General features: G+C 36.8%; 1 protein-coding gene across 3 annotated transcripts; it reads right to left on the bottom strand.

The window, feature by feature from the left end:
- Nucleotides 1-130: 130 nt before the first annotated feature.
- Nucleotides 131-19,918, bottom strand: LOC109059562 (arf-GAP with coiled-coil, ANK repeat and PH domain-containing protein 1-like). 3 transcript variants are annotated; one of them, XM_042727049.1, is made up of 24 exons: nt 18,965-19,918; nt 18,544-18,801; nt 16,697-16,754; nt 15,778-15,897; nt 14,029-14,082; nt 13,848-13,906; nt 13,451-13,634; nt 13,160-13,204; nt 12,958-13,053; nt 11,068-11,142; nt 10,844-10,956; nt 10,237-10,288; nt 10,009-10,109; nt 9,666-9,777; nt 8,634-8,833; nt 8,487-8,556; nt 8,299-8,393; nt 7,509-7,702; nt 5,942-5,989; nt 5,681-5,853; nt 5,463-5,575; nt 2,833-2,943; nt 2,658-2,713; nt 131-880 (listed from the first exon to the last, which is right to left on the bottom strand). In XM_042727049.1, exons 2-24 carry the CDS (start codon nt 18,594-18,596, stop codon nt 786-788), a joined length of 2,277 nt encoding a protein of 758 aa, XP_042582983.1. In that variant the 5' UTR covers nt 18,597-18,801; nt 18,965-19,918; the 3' UTR covers nt 131-785. The 3 variants fall into 3 exon arrangements, with proteins under 3 accessions (XP_042582983.1, XP_042582982.1, XP_042582984.1); XM_042727048.1 differs by having other exon boundaries at nt 18,544-19,918; XM_042727050.1 differs by having other exon boundaries at nt 5,463-5,572; nt 18,544-19,911.
- Nucleotides 19,919-20,016: the final 98 nt, after the last annotated feature.

Below are 20,016 nucleotides of genomic sequence, written 5' to 3'. Positions count from 1 at the left end.
ATGAAACACAATTTAACCAAATATATTGTGACAGAAGTATATACATAAATCTTAGACCCCAAACTTTGAATGGTAGTGAACGGTAGTTTGTGTTAATGATTGTTTAATTCTCAGAAATGTAAGTCGCATAATAAGTCATGAATCATTTATTTATTTAGCTACACATTCTTCCATTTTCACGGTTATTCATTTATACATGTTGTTTAGAACATTGCATGCTCATAAAACACAACTGACCATTTTCAAATGGGCTGTTTTGTTCTTATAAAAAGAGAAATTAAAATAAAAATAAAAATGATACAGGAGAACCAAGAAAACAGTGGTCTCTCACCCAAAGTAACAAGTACATTCAAGTTGCATTAACACTGTGGCTCACAACATAGTGAATAAAAAGAAGAAAAGCAACTTGTCCACTGAAAATCATCTGAATGAGGAAAAATTCATTGCCATCTAAATTAGAAACACAGAAGAGTCCACTCCACCTCTACAATCTGGCTTCTTGTCTTGCTTTCATACCATTTGGATTGTAAACTTGCTCAAATTATAAATTATTCGGCTACAGAACATCTGTGAAAAGAAGAAATAACTAACGGGAAACGCCAAATGACTGATGACTTCCTAAAGCCTAAACTGGGATAAATACGCAAAACCCCAGATGTTTAGACCCACACTCATGTATGCCAGACAAACCAAATGATGGAGCATTTCATTTTGTCTACTGGAGTGTGTGTGTGTGTGTGTGTGTGTGTGTGTGGTGTAACACTGACATCTAGTGGTCAGGTGGTTCATTTAATGTCAGCGCTACCACGCTTGAGCTTCTCTGGATTGTTGGAGGCCATTTGGGAGAAATCCCTGAAAATGTCATGATAGGTATCATCACCTGTAGGAGGAAAGAAATATATAGAAAAAAATATTAGCTGAACACTGTCTTGGGAATAAGCAGCACAACATATATGCAAAATCAGTTTTTGTTGTTGTTGCATCCTTTACATATTTGTTACAAGATTCTCTGTTCACATGATCATATTTTACACCCAAAACAAACAAGATTTCTGTATGAGAGTGAAAGTTATACCCCTGTGTGTGGAAAGTCACTGGAACCTGGAGTCTAAGATTTTAATAAGGTCTATGTTTGAATCAGCATGTTGAGAACACCACCACCCAGAGGAAGAGCTTTGATTTGGATTTATAACTGTACATAAGTGCAGTGGTTATGCATACATAAAAGCATAGGAAAGCAGTAAATTACCTGTAGCACGCAGTGCAGAGGACACACACTGCAAGCAGTAGACACCTGGCCACCCGTCTCGGGACATGCACACACACACACACACACACACGCGCACGCACGCACAAACAACAAAAACAGATTTGTATACAGAGACACAGATGGACAAACTGCCTTAAACAAGCCCCACAGCAAAACAACAGATGCAAAAAGCATAAGCACCACAAGAAAGCACACCTGTAAACATCTGGCACTGCAATAAGAGGATCAGATTCAGAGTAACAGAATCCTACTGGAAAGCCAAATATCACAAGTGATCATAACAAACGATCACCATGAACTGAACTTCAGACTGCATTTGCAGTTTGATGTTTTGAGTATAGTTATGATGTTGGTTGAATGGTGATGATACCCCATACAATGCCAAATATCCATGCCCATCCCATAACAGCTGAATCATTTGTATTTTCTGATGGAATTACTCAAGGCAAGGCAACATCATTAGATAAATGGTATGATTAGATAAATAATTAGACAATTTTAGAGAGAGAAGGATAGATAGAATAATAGACAGAATGATAGGACAATAGAATGTTAGAACGATAGATAGAAGATGGATGGATAGATAGGTTTGAACACTGTGTTAATGTAAGTCAATGGGAGCTTTTTTTTAATTAGGTTATGTAAAAAAGTGGGCTCTATATTTAAAACAGTTCAAGCTGAATTATTTAATTGCAGCAAATTGTAAAAAAAAATCATGAGAAGAAGAGAAATTTCAACATGCTGATGTCTTGCAAGCACTGTAATGACCGCCTGTGGAGTTTCTCCTTTACATTATGTTAAACAAAGTTGTAATGCCTGATCAGGTCTTGAATGAACATTAAATAAATCAAATATAACGTGTTAGTGAAGCACTATTCTGATTTTTCAAACATCTGAAGCCTAAAACAGACAGAGAAACCACTATATATTCCACTTGAGGTGTATTCTAACAGCTGAATAAACACCAGCTATACAAACAAGATCACATTTGTGTAAATGCAAAATGTCACATTACACATGCAAAACCATACTCGGTACAAACGGTACTGATACCACCTAATAAAACATACTACATAACATTTGTTCAGAACATTACCACAGGTACTAAAAGCACTGAACAGAAGATGCGCAGTGTTATCTATTAACATTCAGTGTTTCTATACATTTTAAAGTGCTTTATCAAAGTGCTCAAATCCACATACTGTCCTTTCTTTTTTTTATTCTCTGTTAAGCTCGGTTTTCTATTTTAAATTTACAATCTGTTAATCCTGGCCACCTGGTGCCCGGCCACTGAGATGGTTCTTGATAGTTTGAAAGCTTTTTTTAGTGTGTCCAATCACAGACCCAGTCCCGCCCCCACCACCAGAGCCCCGCCCCTCAGAATGACCTGATGGAGCGCCATCCATCTCCCGCATCTCCTTGTTCATCTTGGCTATCCGGAGTCTAGGAGGAAAAACACAGTGAATGATAGGTTAATTGAGTTATTAGCAGGAAGCACCTCATCAAATGTACTGTAAGCTAATTAGTGTCCTTGTCAACTAATACTCTGTACGCCTACTTACAGCGTGACGATGTCAGCGTTGGCGTTATCAATGGCAATGGCGATTGGGTCCTTGTCATCAATGTCTTTTGCGTTGTAGTCTGCTCCTCTCTTAAGAAACAGACACACCAACCTACGACAACACAGAGAAACGTTTATTTGACAGTACATGTATAACAGCTGCACTGAGTGTTGATACTGATTTGATTCAGTTAGTGATTCATGTAGGTTTGATTTGATTCTGACTCGATTGGACATACATTATATAATGTCCAATTTGCTTACATATGAAAAAAAATTCAAAGGGAACCCTCAAAATCGGTACATTACAAAAGTACTGATTTTTAAAATTACTAACAGGACCTAAACTATGCAGGACATTTTCTATTATTTTCATTTTGTACTTAAATAGATACTAATCAACAGCCACAAACTGCTCTTTGGATACTATCTGAAGTCAAATTTAAATTGTACTTCTTATTTAAAACTGTCATTATAACAATATGTAAGTTATTATTCAATTATGAACTCCAATTGAAGAGTGTAAAAAGGTTGTTTGTGTGGTTGTACCATGTTTTTTATTCACAAAAAAACTTTTAAAATAATCATTCAATGAATCAGTCCACACTAGTAGTGCTATATTATAGTGCTTTTATGTCTCATATTCTGTCAAATAAACAGAATCTTTAAATCTTTTTTTGATTAATTTATACACACACACACACACACACACACACATATACATATACATATATATATATATATATATATATATATATATATATATATATATATATATATATATATATATATACATATACACACACACATACATACATACATATATACACACACAGGTGCATCTCAATAAATTAGAATGTTGTGGAAAAGTTCATTTATTTCAGTAATTCACCTGTGAAACTCGTGTATTAAATAAATTCAATGCACACAGACTGAAGTAGTTTGAGTCTTTGGTTCTTTTAATTGTGATGATTTTGGCTCACATTTAACAAAAACCCACCAATTCACTATCTCAACAGATTTGAATATGGTGACATGCCGATCAGCTAATCAACTCAAAACACCTGCAAAGGTTTCCTGAGCCTTCAAAATGGTCTCTCAGTTTAGTTCACCAGGCTACACAATCATGGGGAAGACTGCTGATCTGACAGTTGTCCAGAAGACAATCATTGACACTTCACAAGGAGGGAAAGCCACAAACATTCATTGCCAAAGAAGCTGGCTGTTCGCAGAGTGCTGTATCCAAGCATGTTAACAGAAAGTACATTAAAACCAAAAAGAATCTAAGAAAAATATTCAAGAGGAAAATAAAAAACTGCAGCCTTATGAGGATTGTCAAGCAAAATCGATTCAAGAATTTGAGTGAACTTCACAAGGAATGGACTGAGGCTGGGGTCAAGGCATCAAGAGCCACCACACAGAGGCGTGTCAATGAATTTGACTACAGTTGTTGTATTCCTCTTGTTAAGCCACTCCTGAGGCATCTTACCTGGGCTAAGGAGAAAAAGATCTGGACTGTTGTCCAGTGGACCAAAGTCCTCTTTTCAGATGAGAGCAAGTTTTGTATTTCATTTGGAAACCAAGGTCCTAGAGTCTGGAGGAAGGGTGAAGAAGCTCATAGCCCAAGTTTAAGTCCAGTGTTAAGTTTCCACAGTCTGTGATGATTTGGGGTGCAGTGTCATCTGCTGGTGTTGTTCCATTGTGTTTTTTGAAAACCAAAGTCACTGCACCCCTTTACCAAGAAATTTTGGAGCACTTCATGCTTCCTTCTGCTGACCAGCTTTTTGAAAATGCTGATTTCATTTTCCAGCAGGATTTGGCACCTGCCCACACTGCTAAAAGCACCAAAAGTTGGTTAAATGACCATGGTGTTGGTGTGCTTGACTGGCCAGCAAACTCACCAGACCTGAACCCCAGAGAAAATCTATGAGGTATTGTCAAGAGGAAAATGAGAAACAAGAGGCCAAACAATGCAGAAACCTGGGCTTCCACACCACCTCAGCAGTGCCACAAACTGATCACCTCCATGCCACGCCGAATTGAGGCAGTAATTAAAGCAAAAGGAGCCCCTACCAAGTACTGAGTACATGTACAGTAAATGAACATACTTTCCAGAAGGCCAACAATTCACTAAAAATGTTTGGGTTTTTTTCGTCTTATGAAGTATTCTAATTTGTTGAGATTGTGTGAACTGGTGGGTTTTTGTTAAATGTGAGCCAAAATCATCACAATTAAAAGAACCAAAGACTTAAACTACTTCAGTCTGTGTGCACTGAATTTATTAAATACATGAGTTTCACAATTTGAGTTGAATTACTGAAATAAATGAACTTTTCCACAACATTCTAATTTATTGAGATGCACCTGTATATAAACAGGGCCCAAACAATGCAGTTCATTTTCTATTTTTTTCTACTGACTTATTTTGCAATGAGGCTTTACATTCAAATGCAATATCATGTATTCAACAGCAGGGTGCACCAGTGCTGAAAAGTGTTGCAGGAAACACTGACAGAGAGATCAATCTCAGGATTTTAAGAATCAGTAATGCAATTGTTCAAATGAAGAATAATCAGAATTATTAAAACTACATTTTTTTTTACCCAAACCTAGTATCTAAGCCCGTGTTACCCGGTATGTCCCAGTATGGTAGCGTGGTGTAGTGGTCCCCTCCCGTTTGAGTCCACCTGGTTCACATTAGCACCGTTCTGTAGGAGAAACTCACAGGCTGCCAAGGAATTCTGCAGAGAGAAATACACAGTAATTATTCACTGTAACTTGTGCAATACACACTCAGTCTCAGATCATGAACAATGGACTCTCTCTCTCTCTCACACACACACACTTACAACCATAGCGGCTTGTATTAGTGGAGTTTTGCTGTCTTCAGCCACATTGACCCAGTTGACATCAGCGCCGTGCGCCAGAGCGTCTGCCATGAGAGGGAAATGCTGCATTGACGCAGATCGATACAGCAAAGCCCCGGGATGAAGACCACTCAGATCCTCCTCTTCATCATTCTCTGTACATCGAGAGAGAGAGAATGAGGAGTTTGTGTGGTCAAATGGATGTATGAACATCATATCTGTGTGTGTGTGTGTGTGTGTAACCTTTATGAGAGCTGGAATTGTTCTTCATTATGTCACTTGGGCTCAGGCCTGTAGGGGAAACATCAAGCAACAGCCCACTGATTAGATCAGTAGAAACGGGAAGAGACACTTATTTTCATTGTTTCAATTTACTAGTGTCTTCATGCTTGTTTGTGTCACAACTACAGTTACTACAGTTCTGCATTATTTCCTGTTTTTAATGCAATTTTCAGATTTACTGTAGATTTCAGTTAGGTTATTGTTTATTTTGATAGTTACAGTTTAGGTTTCATTTTATAGCCATATTTCTATTTAGTTTTCATATACTGTATATATTTAAGTGATAAAAGTTAAGGAATCAGTTGGGGAAGCAATAAAACTGTATGATCAATAAATGTTTTTTTGTGACAAATACTGAGGTTACACTCTATATTTATACTGACTATAGAAATTCCAATGGCCTTTTAAAATGCATTAATTTCCATGATTTTTCCATTAACTTTTTTTTTAATGACCTTTTTCCATTACCGATTTTATTCATTTCCATGACTTGCAGATTTTCCAAAGATTAATGTCGCTCAGTGTGTTTAATGCAGCATTTCATTTACACTGAATTATTACCCAGCTGCTTCTTCAGGATTTCAGTTGCATCATTTAAAAACAGAACCACAAGAGGATAGAGTTTAATGTTCACGAAACCGACCTTGACTCAGCATACTTGTGCAATCTTGACAACAAGCTACATGAAAGTTTGTTTATAACAGAATGCAAGGTTCTCTCTGGTGTCTGTGGTATAATTAGTGTCCATCTTTTATTATCAGTTTCAGTAACTTTACTGCCATCTCATTGCCATCTGAATGTAGGATGTCTTCCCCCACACGTACACACAGGTCAGGTTATTCCATGTAATGAGTGTTTGAGGACTACTAAAACACTTATTTATGTTTAGTTTGTTTTTCAACTACTATTTTTAGTGTAGTTGCACTTTAGTTTTTCATTTACTTTACACTGAAGGAATAATTCATAATAAATGACTCGCATTCAGGCAATCCATGATGTAGGATCGGAATAAATTTGGAGAACTTTAGCATTGTAACACTTGCTCACCAATGGATGCTCTGCAGTGAATGGGTGCCGTCAGAATAAGAGTCCAAACAGCTGATAAAAACATCACAATAATCCACAAGCAATCCACACCACTCCATCAGCTAACTTCTTATGAAGCAAAAATCTGCTTGGACTCTCATTCTGACGGCACCCATTCACTGCAGAGGATCCATTGGTTAGCAAGTGTTACAATGCTAAAGTTCTCCAAATCTGCTCTGGTGAAGAAACAAACTCTTCAACATTTTGAATGTTCTGAGGTTGATTACATTTTCAGCAAACTATTCAGTTATTTATTTTTTGTCACTTCTCTTTAGTTTTTATTTTTTTACCCAATAGTTTGTGTCTTATATTACAATAATATACTATGTCTTAGTATGAATTGTAGAGGATAAACAAAAGATAAATACAGTTTCTTGGGTGCATGACTGTGCATGTAAATGTGTAAATTCTAGCATGTTTTTTGGCATGTGTGTCTGTGTACCCGTGAGTCGTGGCAGAGTGGCTCGGCTAGGTTTGGGTTTGAGGGGAGGGCGTGTGTTGGGTTTGTCCTGTGTGTTTGCTCTGTTCCGTCTGGCACTGGAGCGCCGCAGGACCGTTGCTCGACCAGTCTCCGGGAGCTTGTGGATGAATTTCTTCTCTACATATTTAGAACGAATCCACGACTCCTTATCTTGTCTGAGAAAGCAGTTATATACAGATTATATTTACAGTGGTGGCAAAAATGATTAGAACACTAGTATTTTCACCTGCTAATAATAGTTTTAAGTCAGTTATTTCTATATTTTGCTGTAGTGTGTCAGTAAGAAATATCAGTTTAGATTTCCATTTTAATTTTGCCATTAATTGTAATAATCCAATGAGACTTTGTTTGCACAAGGAGTCTGACAACAGCCAGTGCTCCACACAGAGATCTGATCTCACCATCATCAGTCAGTCTGGAAAGACATGAAGAAAACAGAACAAACTGAGACAGACTCAATCCAGAAGAACTGTGACAACGTCTCCAAGATGCTTCAAGAGACCTGCCTGCAAAGCTCAATGAAAAACTATGTGGCAAAGGCTGCTTTATACGCAAAGGATTCTCACACCAAATGTTGATTTAATTTAGTTAATAGAAGGTAATTGATAAGAAAATCTATTTATGACAGCATCCATTTTACAGCATTTTTACACAAGTGCCTAAAACTTTCATTTCAATTTTGGCCACCACTGTAAATATAAACACATTTCTGTGGTTTTCTGTGATTAGTATATATAAACACCTACTGTACCTTGGACTAGAGGGATGGGGCTTCTTGATTGTGATCTCATCAATACGCGCCTCATAGATCTTGTTAATGGCTGTGTTTCCTAACTCACACATGAGCTAGAAAAAAGAGAAAGAGAGAATGTGAAAAAAGTGTAACTGTTTATAAATGTATCTAATACATGAATATATGAGGAGGATGTCTGTGCTTACTTTGACGAGCTCTGGCTCCCACGAATCCAGCGTCAGGGATCGTACCTTCGAGAAGTGGACACCTAAACTCCTGCGAACACAAAAAAACTGATTCAGATGCATGTTCATGTGATACATTATACAATTCTGTGTGTGTATGTGTGTTACCTGTGTATGCCAGAGCAGGTAATGCACAGCGTGATGCCCAGATTGATAGAGGCCCAGTCGGGTCCAGGCTCCCCGCAGTCACAGCACTGCCCGTTCCCTGAGATGGCCTGCACCTCCTCCAGAGCCTCCCGACCAGACGATTCCTGCTCCCCTGCGCTCAAACGCACACTTCCTGCAGACACTGAGCTACAGCGATCTCTCTATTTAACACACACACACAAACACACATCCTTATATAACACTCACATTTTTGTCAGCGCATTTTTGGGCATGAGTGTTTAAGTGGAAACGTATAAATAGTTTACTCTAAAAATAAGAAGTATTATTTATTACATACATTTTTAAAAAATAAATAATCAATTCTAAATAAAAAAATTAACAAATCTAACATTAAATGCTGCACCTAATATACCTCTGATTAAAACAATTATACAAAAAAAAAAAAAAATCTAAATAAAAATTATTCTTTTATATTACATTATATATATAAAGAATGAATATTCTTTAAAGAATAGAGAGTAATGTTGGGGTTAACCAAAATTCACAGTTATCAATATACTGTAATTTTAATTTTAAAAAAGGTAAAATAAAAAATTAAACAAAACATGTAAGTGCTTTTCCCTTTTTCTCATAAAAGTGTAGTTTGATTAACATTTTAGACAGTGGCAGGTCTACATTGCAAGGCTTAAGGCACATGTTTAATATTTTTATATACATGTATGTGATTTATTTTGCCCCACCTGTTTATATTCACTTAATTAAGACAAATCGACTGTGCTGCCAAGATGCAAGGCATTCTGACCAAGATGCACATTTGACCAGAGCAAAATATGATTATACACAGAGCATACGTCTAAATATGCATGTGAGTGCTGCAGACAGTGGTAACAATATGTAGAAAGATTGTTGTCGTTATGTTATTATCTATTTTAGTGTAGACTTAGTGCTTCTTACATATCTGGTCTGTAGTATTATAGTCTATGGTATGTTTACAGTTAGGTGTTTAGTTAAATGTGAATGTGCGTGACATACAGGGCCAAGATTGTCATCTCTTCTGTCCTGGAATGCTGAGGCGATGCTGTTCTGGACAGCGCTGATCCAGCTTTGCTGCTGTCGCTCTGAATCAGCCTGTAATAAACAGCTCCTACACAAACACACACACACACAGATCCTGTCATTTGGCGCATGAGCGGGTTATGCACAGACTTGTCTAAATGCAGAATAACATATTTACAGGACTGTTTACTGACTAAATACAGCCAGAACCCAAACACAAGAACACAGGAATCAGAAAAATGTTGCACGCTCAAAAATACGCGTACACATTATATTCCAGTTCTGACAGATTTGTGTACAGACACACAGAGAGACTCACTTGGAGGGAGAGACGACCTCAAAGCAGAATCGTCTGTCTTGTTCACTGCAGGGCTTCACTGTGCATAAACGCAAGTCCTCCACAACAACAGTGAGCTGCTCCTGATACAGAGAGACAGAGAGCTTGTTTAAATAAAACAAGTTGTTTGTATGTGTGTGTGAATCAATGTGTCATTACTATTATTGGTTAATGCTAAGTTATCCTTATGTTAAACAATCTGATACTTACATTATGTTTCTTTTGGTAAACCAACTGGTTCTTCTGAATGGAGAACCAGCGCCTACAGCATGAACACACACACACACACACATACACACACGCGATATATTAATAATGCAGTCAGACATATGATTGTAATTCATCTCAGAACTCACAGATGCTAAAATCACACTCAATGAACAAATGTGCAAAACGGAAAGAGTCAAAAGAGCAAACATGTCTACTACAGGAAACCAAAATATAAATGGAAACGAATACATAACGTTAAATCTATATGCCAATAATGAATGAAATAAAATTCAAATTTAAAAATGAAAAATTGTTCACAAATGTGCTAATTCAGTCACAAATAACTGCACGAAGAAAGACCGAGAAACACTTGTACTTGCACACAAAGCTGTCAATCAAATGTCATTAATTACAGCTTTAAAAATATAACTAAAGAAATGAATGAAAAATAAGCACATTGCATTTATTTTAGTATTAATTTAGTTGGATGTTTTTAATATAAGTACTTTGCTTGTTAAATAAATCCATGTATTAATGTTAATTATTTGTTTTACAATAATGTTAATATATTTCTGTGATTGAATCACAAATTGCTGGAGTTCTGTACCTGCTCCATGTTTTAAAAGCATTGCTGGCTCTCTTGTACAGGTAACCTTCCATCGCGATGCCGTTGGGTGCATCTGGGCTGAAGTCCATTATGGAGTCATCATATGACACATCCTAAAGACAAATATATCGTACCTTAGAGATGCATGTATAGTGTCTTTGTGTACAGATACAATGGTGTGTGTGTGTGTCTGAGAGAGAGAGAGAGAGAGAGAGTCTTACTACCTTTTTCTTGACAGCGCCATGGCTCTGCTCCATATCCCTTTTCTCTCTTGCAGAATTCAGGACTAGTTGAGTATACTGGAGAAAAAGAGGAGAAATGACAATCTCAATTTACAGTCTTGTTTTTGTGTTTGAATCAACATTATATGGGCAATGTTCACACCACAGTGGCCCAATTTGTGTCTGTGTGTGTGTGTGTGGATGATGTGCAACATGCAAAAGTCAGAGTGACTGACATTTTAAATGCTGACCTGGGTCACTTTGTTATATGTAGAAACAAATCCGATTCTAAACAGATTTCTTCCTTTATGGAAAGTTAGGTTGAAATAAGGTTATTTGATGTTACATCAATCTAATTTTCATCATAACAGCATGCTTGATTGGTCTTTAATATGATCTGTAAATAAATGACGTGCAAATGAATGTATATGAATACAAATGTACATTCATATTATATTTATATACTTATTCACGCACGCAGTCAAGGAAACGCTGCCTGTTTAGACAACTATCTAAACATCATGTGACAACCTCACAAACATCAGGCTTGAGCTAAAAATCCTGAAAAGATGGAAACTCTTCGAGACTGAGGTTTGGACCCTTTAACTAGATCTCAGAATGGAAGTTTAATTGCATATCATACAATTATAAACGCATGCACGGAGGCTCAGTCTAAATCCCCACTGCTGTGTATAGGCCTAGTTATTCTGTGACTTTTCCAGTCAAGAGTTGTGATGACAAGTCTGCTATAATTGTAGTCTATCTTGAGGTGCGGCGGGTTTTTAGACCACAGTTAGAGTGAAGAGTCAAAGTGCACGTCACTCAGAGCTGAACCGAATGAGAAAGGGTGAAAGACATGCTGGCACTCGCTCAACTTCCTGAAGAGGTCATGAAGATCTCCACCTTCTCTTGTTATCGTCCACGGACTTTCCTGTTCTCGCCCCCCCCTCTCTTCCACTCCCTGCGGCCTCTTCATCAAAACACTACATTTCCTCTCGTCCCTGGTTCTCTAACATTAATCTGTAAAAACACATCTCTATCGAAGCCACCTCTGATTTCACGTTGTCCCTGTATCCCAACAATGTTTCCATCTTCTCATTTTCAATCTGTATATCGCATTATAAATAGGCTCTAGAGATCTCTCTTGACATTTGTCTTGCGAAGCTTTTCACCATTTCCTGTGCTTACAGGAAGCTATGAGCAGGTTTTGTGGTTTTCGCAGGCCAGTAGAAGGTGAGTAAGCTTCCTGTCTAAAACTTCTACATTTCAACTCTATGCTCCTCGGTAACAACAAGTCATTACTTTGTCAAAACATCGTTGCATAAATAATCTATCTTCAACAGCTTTTATTAAACAACAAATGAGCAGTTTTAGATCTTGTCGGGAGAATGAAAAGAGCACAGATATTAGCAGATCTTAGAATTTGCATTTGATTTTGAAGTTCACAAACTGCAGTTGGTGTTTGTTTATACTCTTGACAAGTTGTGAGCTGTTATTCAGGCAGTTTTAAAGTTCTGCAAGCACAGAAGTGTTTGCCAACACACAATATCCGTGTGTGATACATACTGTTTCCTGTTGTTGCTCACTCTGGCAGAAGAAAACTTCCTGTCATGATAGGCCACCATGTGATCTCTGAATGTACCATCACATTCCTGTCAGTACACCTTCTGTCCTCTTCTTCAATTCAAACTTTACACTTCAGATTTTTTTTTTTTTTACTTTACAACATGATCAAATCGATATATTTCCCCCTCCAAGTAACACTTGCATTTGTCCTAATTGGTACTTCAGTTCACACTTTCCTTTCCTTCCTCTTTTTTTCAGTCATGTGTCCAAGCAGCTTTACACGCTTTTGACATACATATTAGCTGACAAGATAGACACATTTCTTACCTCCTCACTCAGTTTCTTGTTGTAGCTTTCCAGTTCTGTGAGTGACTGGTGGCCTTGCTTGAAGAACAAAGCCTGGGCCTCCATAAGAGAAAGCATCTGACACACATTCACACAGAAGACAAACACAGAAGCGAGAGTGACTTTAAGCTACTATTCAATGCTGATCATTATAATAAGATTCATATTACATTATGACACATACCGCCATTAGAATTTCAGTCTTCTTCTTGGACTCAGTGACATTAATCTAAAGTTAGGAGGAATAGAATGCAAATAATGCATAAGCATTCATAGCATAATACAAGCAAAAGCACAAAATACTCAGAACAAGAACAGAAGCTTCTTTTTACTTTTTCATGTTTTTGCTGTGTTGTTTTATAGTTTAAACCCTTATATATTTTATGCATTTTTTTGTAAAAGTGTGTTCAGACAAATGCCACTTAGTTTGATACTGTAGTACAGTATATTCTTAGGCCAATGTATATGTTTGTACCTGCAGCACATAGTCCAGTGCCCCTGATCTGAAGGCTCTGCGTGCGTTCAGGAGGTTATTGCTGGCTTCTTCCACCTCATGCTGTTTTCCGCGTGGTGCCTGTGCGTTCCTGCTCAGCGCTGCCTCCAGGTTCTCACTGCTACGTTCAAACTCCTTCCGTACATCCTTAAAACGCTTCACATCCTTCAGGAGAGATACAGTAGGGATAAAGTTAATAGATGCAATAAAACCGTTCTTTCAGAAGGGTCAGTAATAAATGGAAAAATGCATGAGATTTAGGAATTATTCTTTACTCCCAAGTTCATGCATATGTTTACAGACAGCTTCATATTATTGGTAGTGATACAGAAAAGAAAATGCTCCTTCAGTGAAGAGGCAGAGGAAGAAAACACCTTACTCTTTCACAAAATTCTGTAGCTTCAACTTCACAGACTTTTGTGTGGTTTCAATCACCTCCTGTGGGGAGAGACATCATTCATGGAAGAAAAGTAAAAACAGAAACAGGATCTCCAGAGAGATGGTTGGCACACTGGTCACCAGTAGCAACAGTAAAAGTAAAAAGAAAGAACTTGACTCACCTCTTGAGCAGTGACAATGTCTGACAGCTTTTTAGAAAACTTTTCAAAACATTCCTGTAAGAAAGAAGCGCAGCCTCTATTAGGATTCTATTAACTTCAATCATTTTCAACACATATAACTACAGAAGAACGTAATTTTTCAATTTTATTTTCAATTCAGCTTTTGATCAAGTATTTTTTGTTTTTACAAAGGCTACATTTATTTGATCAAAAATACAAAAAAAACCTTTATACTTTTAAATATTATAAAAATTAAAAATAACCTTTTACTAAAATAATAAATTTTAAAACATAATGTTATACAATATATACAAAGCTAAAAACAAGGCATCATTACTCCAGTCTTCAGTGTCACATGATCTTTCAGAAATCATTCTGATATGATGATTTGGTGCTAAAGAAATATTTCTTATAATTAATAATGTTGAAAACAGTATAATTATAAATGTCTTTACTGTCAACCTAATGCATCCTTGCTGAACAAATGTATTAATTTATTTCAAAAAAGTAATCTTACTGAAATTCAGTTTCTCTGGATTTACTAGGTATTTTTGAGTAAAATGTTAAGATTTGTTTTATTTTATAAAGCTGTGATAACATTTCTTCCAAATTTCAAATAAAAAATGTTATGATATAGAGAATGCTTTTTCTTTTGCAGAAAATGGCAATTGTTCAAAAAAATAAATGCTTTCATTTGTTGTGATTGAAAATCAGGGCTATTCCACCAAATGCTGATTTCTTAACTCCTCTGAAGTTGAAACATTGTTATTGTGTTGTCTAAAAATGAATATAACATGTCTGAAAAAACATGGCATCTTTATGGCTTTACAAAAAAAGCTTTACAATAAGGTGTCATTTATTCACATTGTATTAAAGGGATAGTTCACCCAAAAATGAAAATGTGAGGTTTATCTGCTTACCCCCAGGGCATCCAAGATGTAGGTGACTTTGTTTCTTCAGTAGAACACAAATTATGATTTTTAAATCAAACTGTTGCAGTCTGTCAGTCGTATAATGCATGGCAATGGTAACAAAATCAATGAGAAATTATCTTGGTTTGCGCTCTACTGAAGAAACAAAGTCACCTACATCTTGGATGCCCTGGGGGTAAGCAGATAAACAACAACAATTTTCATTTTTGGGTAAACTATCCCTTTAACTAACATGAACAAACAATGAACAATACATTTATCACAGTATTTATTCCTCTTTGTTAACATTAGTTAATAACAACAGAATCATTCATTGTTAGTTCATGTAAGCTCACAGTGCATTAACTAATGTTAACAAACACAACCTTTGATTTTAATAATGCATTAGTAAATGCTGAAATTTAAAATCTAACGTCTTAGTTCATGTTAACTAATGTTGTTAACTAATGTTAACTATTAAACCTCATTGTAAAGTGTGAAACATATGTTCTGTTAGCACTTACATTAGTATTTTTTAAATCTTTGTCTCAAATGCTTAACGCTTTCAACCTCTATCAGACCATCAAACATCTTCACACCCCATATTTTACACTACACTGGTCATTTTTGTTGTTTCTCTTATTGATCTGGAATCTACTGTACAGTCATGTGTGTAATCATACAGTTCTAATGTTGTATCACTTCCTTCTTATTTTGATGCTGTTACGGGTGATCACGTGTTCATTTACAGTCTCTAGTATCAGCTAGCCCACGTGGGTTTTGTGTACAGTAAGTAATGCTCATTTGAAATCAGTTGCAGGACTGTTGATACACTCACCCCCATGGTTTGGTCCTCAGAACAGTGGTGTCCCAGCTCTTTGAGGCCATTTACAAAGCTCTTACTGTTCTGGCAATAGGCACGGCCTGCATCCAGCATAGTGTTGCACTGTTTCACCAACTACACAAACACAGGTTTTTTTTCCAGAACGTTAAATAATGTCATGTTATTCATAACATACGCATAACCCTCATGAAAACTTCAGAAACAAATTTTGTGAGCAACTGTTAAACAAATTATCATGAGATGAATAGTGTGGTTTGAAACCGTCCGGTCTAATAAATTCAAGGGAAATCATCTTGAGTTGTGGTTAAAAGCTTTTCAATTGGCAATTCCTCTTTGTAGTTCCTCTGCATAACACTATATCTCTTCACAAGACCATACAGCAGGAGACGCACGCCAGAAGTGAGGAACAATGACTTTGTTTCAATTTAGGGAATTGAGCATAGAAGGTCAAACACATAAACCCTGCAGCAACGATATTTGGGTGTCTATTGTGTATTTATGGTGGTGTGACTCTAAAAATTAGACCGCGTTCTGTTATGGTTTAAAACAGTAGCAGAGACTTTTGTACATATTCTGAAGAAAATGTGAGTGGGTGTGGTGCTTGAACGTGCAAAACTCACTGCAGACAAATAAATAGTGGCCAAATCTCTAGATATGACATCAGTATAAGTCTATAGGATTTTTTTCACCAGTTACATGTTTATTATTCACAAGGTGCAAGGGCATAAGTTTGAGCACTTAGAAAAGTAGTACTTCTTTCACTTTTCTCCTCAACAAGCCACATGTTTTGAGCTATCAATAATGTCCATAGTAGAACGAGTTATGTGCTGACATTTAAATCTAAGTGTTGGTGGTTTGTTCATAATTCAGAGTGATTCTGGACTTAATGATTAGTCTCTCAGCATTTCCTCACCTTCTCGAGTCTCGTCTCCAGCTCACTGACGTTGACCTCCACCTTCTCGATTTCTGCCCTGTTGAAACATAGCACATACTTTTTCACACACAGATCTGAAAAAAGAATGACATCCTATTTAACTTAACTCAAGCTGTTAAAAACGCTACAATTGCTTGCACAAAACACAACCAAGTTAGTCGAGGAATCTATTATTGTTTCATTCAGTAGAGGAGATGGCTGTGTGATTGTGTGCATATGTATCTGTATTCAAATGTGGAACTGTGTCAGTGAACCTTTGCTTATGTGTGACAGACTTTCTCAAAGAACACAGCTCTTTGTGGTTTCCCGCTTATTCACACATACAGTACAGACAGACAGAAATATGATGCTTATATTCTTCAACTCAAAATGTAATGTAATTATTAACACAGAAACAGTAACTGAGAAAAATACTATTACAAAAAAATGCTCTAATAAATTGCCTTTTTTTTTAAAGTGCCATTCTATGTGTTATTTAAGTAAAGCCTGGAAAACACCCTATGATTTTTGCTCCAATTTACAGTCTAGGCGAGTCAACTCTAGTTGCTGAAAGTCTGCAAAGCTGGTCGACATGATTTGAATTTGTGTGTGATCTTCAGGCGTTTAGTCTATGACGCCCAGTTTTTTTTAACCATTAATAAGGTTGGCAAGTGTAAAATGGCTAGTGTTTTAGAATCTGTAGTGTATTGCATTCTTAATGTGAGCTTACATGGATGTGTATGCATCATAAACGCACTTTTTTCTGCATAAATGTGTGTGTATTAAAGAAAAAGTTGTAGCTTCCGAAGCAATCCACCCCTAAAACACACTTCCTGTCTCCTGTTTATCATTTCATTATCTCTCGTCTCACTTCCTGCTCCCCCACCACTACCCAGCCATCACTTAGCAACCGGAGACAGCCGCAGTCTGAAGAAAACTAGGCCTTGAATGTGTTCGAGCCAGTGGCCTTCTTACACCTTCATGCGAACGCTTTCTTTTCGGTTGCTTTCTGTGTATGACGGTCAAAAGCGTCCATGCGCGGTTGTACTTTTGGTGTAGATGAGTTCCACATGTTCTGTATGTTTAGATCCACATATGACAGATGAAAAGGGATATTGTGTGTGTTTATACAAGTAAACTTCTGAGTGGTGATGACCTAATTTTTGAACTCACTACAGTCTGTTCCCTCGGCAGCCACTAAAACATGGCACTCAAACTTTCCATTATGCTGCCCACTAAAATCTACAGCCAAACCAGAGAAAGAAAGCAAAAAAAGAAAAACTTTCAAGTCGAATAGTGATTTTAAAACAAATCAAAATGTTTTATTCTTTAAATAAATTATTTTCTAGACATTATAGGCTATAATAGCATTATATATTCAAGTAAATGAAAAAAAAAAAAAAAGAAGTCCATCAGAGTGAAAAAATCCCCCTCCTACTGTCCACAGAGCCACTTAATCATCATCCCATTCATTCCTTCTGTATGGATCTAAGCAAATTCTTTCCAGTGCCGTGCGCTACACTAACCGTTGCGGCTACATTCAGGGCTGATCTGAGATCAGTTTTAATCAAGCCAAACCCATTAAGCTGAACTCATTGACCTGATCCTGGAACTGCTTGGGAAGAAACCTGCTACGTCATTCCTTCTGCATATGACAGCGAAGTTTATCATTTTAATGTGGTGCACGTGACCTGTCGTTTGTAATATATATATATATATATATATATATATATATATATATATATATATATATATATATATATATATATATATATATAATATAATATTTTGCGATTATTTTGTGTTTTTTTTAATATTTGGAATTTAAAAAAAAGAGTATAGCTTACCTGAATCGAGGGGAGTCTTTTAGGCATTCTTCAAAATCCAGTTTGACGGTCATTTTGGTAAATACAAAGAACACAGTCGATGCGAACAGTTATTTTAATTCCTCACAGTTCTGTATGTGGTGTGCCCTGAGAGAGTTCCTTTACGTCCAACGCCGTGAGACCACTGGTGTTGACAACATCAGGATTCGTTTAGAAAAGATGAATTAAACCAGTCGCGTCCATCGGATGGTTTCGCTATAAATATCACTCGGGTGTTGCCTTGTGAAAGCAAAAAGCATCTTCTCAAAACCAAACCCAAGTTTGTGTTTTCCGGGTTAATTCACTTGCACGACGAGTCGCAGAAATAAAAGAATCCGTGAATAATATAAATATAAAAAGAACGAGTTAAGTTACTGGTAAAAGAAAATTAAGTAAAGCGTACCGATAATTATGGCCTCATCTCTTACTAAATTTTCAAGAGCACGCTTTCTGTACTCGTTCCATTCTGCGCGTTTCATCCATTTATTAGTCCATAGATTCGTAGTTCATGTGCTTCAGCTCATCAAACGGCATGTCCGTGTGCGTTTCCCTTGAGAGGCGAAACTTGTTCGCACTTCGCAGGAGAACTTTTTTTTCACTCTTGAATTTGCAACAGTTGGTCCACCCCCCTTTGCGCGAGCGCACTTTATTTCCGGGTTTCGGTGCACAGACAAATTAAAGCAGGCTGTAGATTAACTGTTTTCAGGAGAGATTACCACTTATTAAGTATACTTCTAATGCTATTACTGATTATTTATGTTTAAGGTGACCAAAGGTCTCTTACTAAAAATATATTTTTTATGCATTTTGCTTTAGTCTCATATTGCCTAGTCATTTAATTCATAACAACAACAACAAAAACAACAACAAAAGACAAGTGAATGATTATCCCTCCACATCCCAGTTTCAGATGAAGGGTTTTTCAGGGAGTGTCCGACACAGCTTCTAACATCACGTGTCAACAAAACCACACTGCTTTTGTCACTAAATCTGCTAGCAGCTTATCCATATTTGTCCCGGTTAAACCTGTTGTTCATAAGAAAGCCCCACCTGACAACAGTGAATGCAATCAAGCCAAAACCCGAAACACTGGGAAAAGCTGTGAGTCTGAGTCAGAGATGTAAGATTAAAACAATCCCATGCAGCAACTGTGCGCCTATTACGTCTAACATATGCAGGTTAAATTCAATCCTCTACCAACACTGATCTCTCTCCCTGTCTGTTGTTGTAAAGACAGTAGTAGCCTAGCAAGTCCTCTACTACAACACAAACTCAGTTTACACATTTAAGCATAATGGTGAACTAATGTAGCCTATACAGAAACATCAAAAACAGGGTTTCTGTAGGTTTTATTGAGGTGCTTTTTATGACTTTTCAAAGAACATTTTAAGACCGAGTAATAATAATAATAATAAAATAATAAATAGAAGTGAACGCAACACATCAATACATGTA

This window comes from Cyprinus carpio, chromosome B7 (genome assembly GCF_018340385.1).
Source record: "Cyprinus carpio isolate SPL01 chromosome B7, ASM1834038v1, whole genome shotgun sequence".
NCBI lineage: Eukaryota > Metazoa > Chordata > Actinopteri > Cypriniformes > Cyprinidae > Cyprinus > Cyprinus carpio.
The sequence above is the reverse complement of the archived record's forward strand: the minus strand, read 5'-3'. Positions and strand labels throughout refer to the sequence as shown.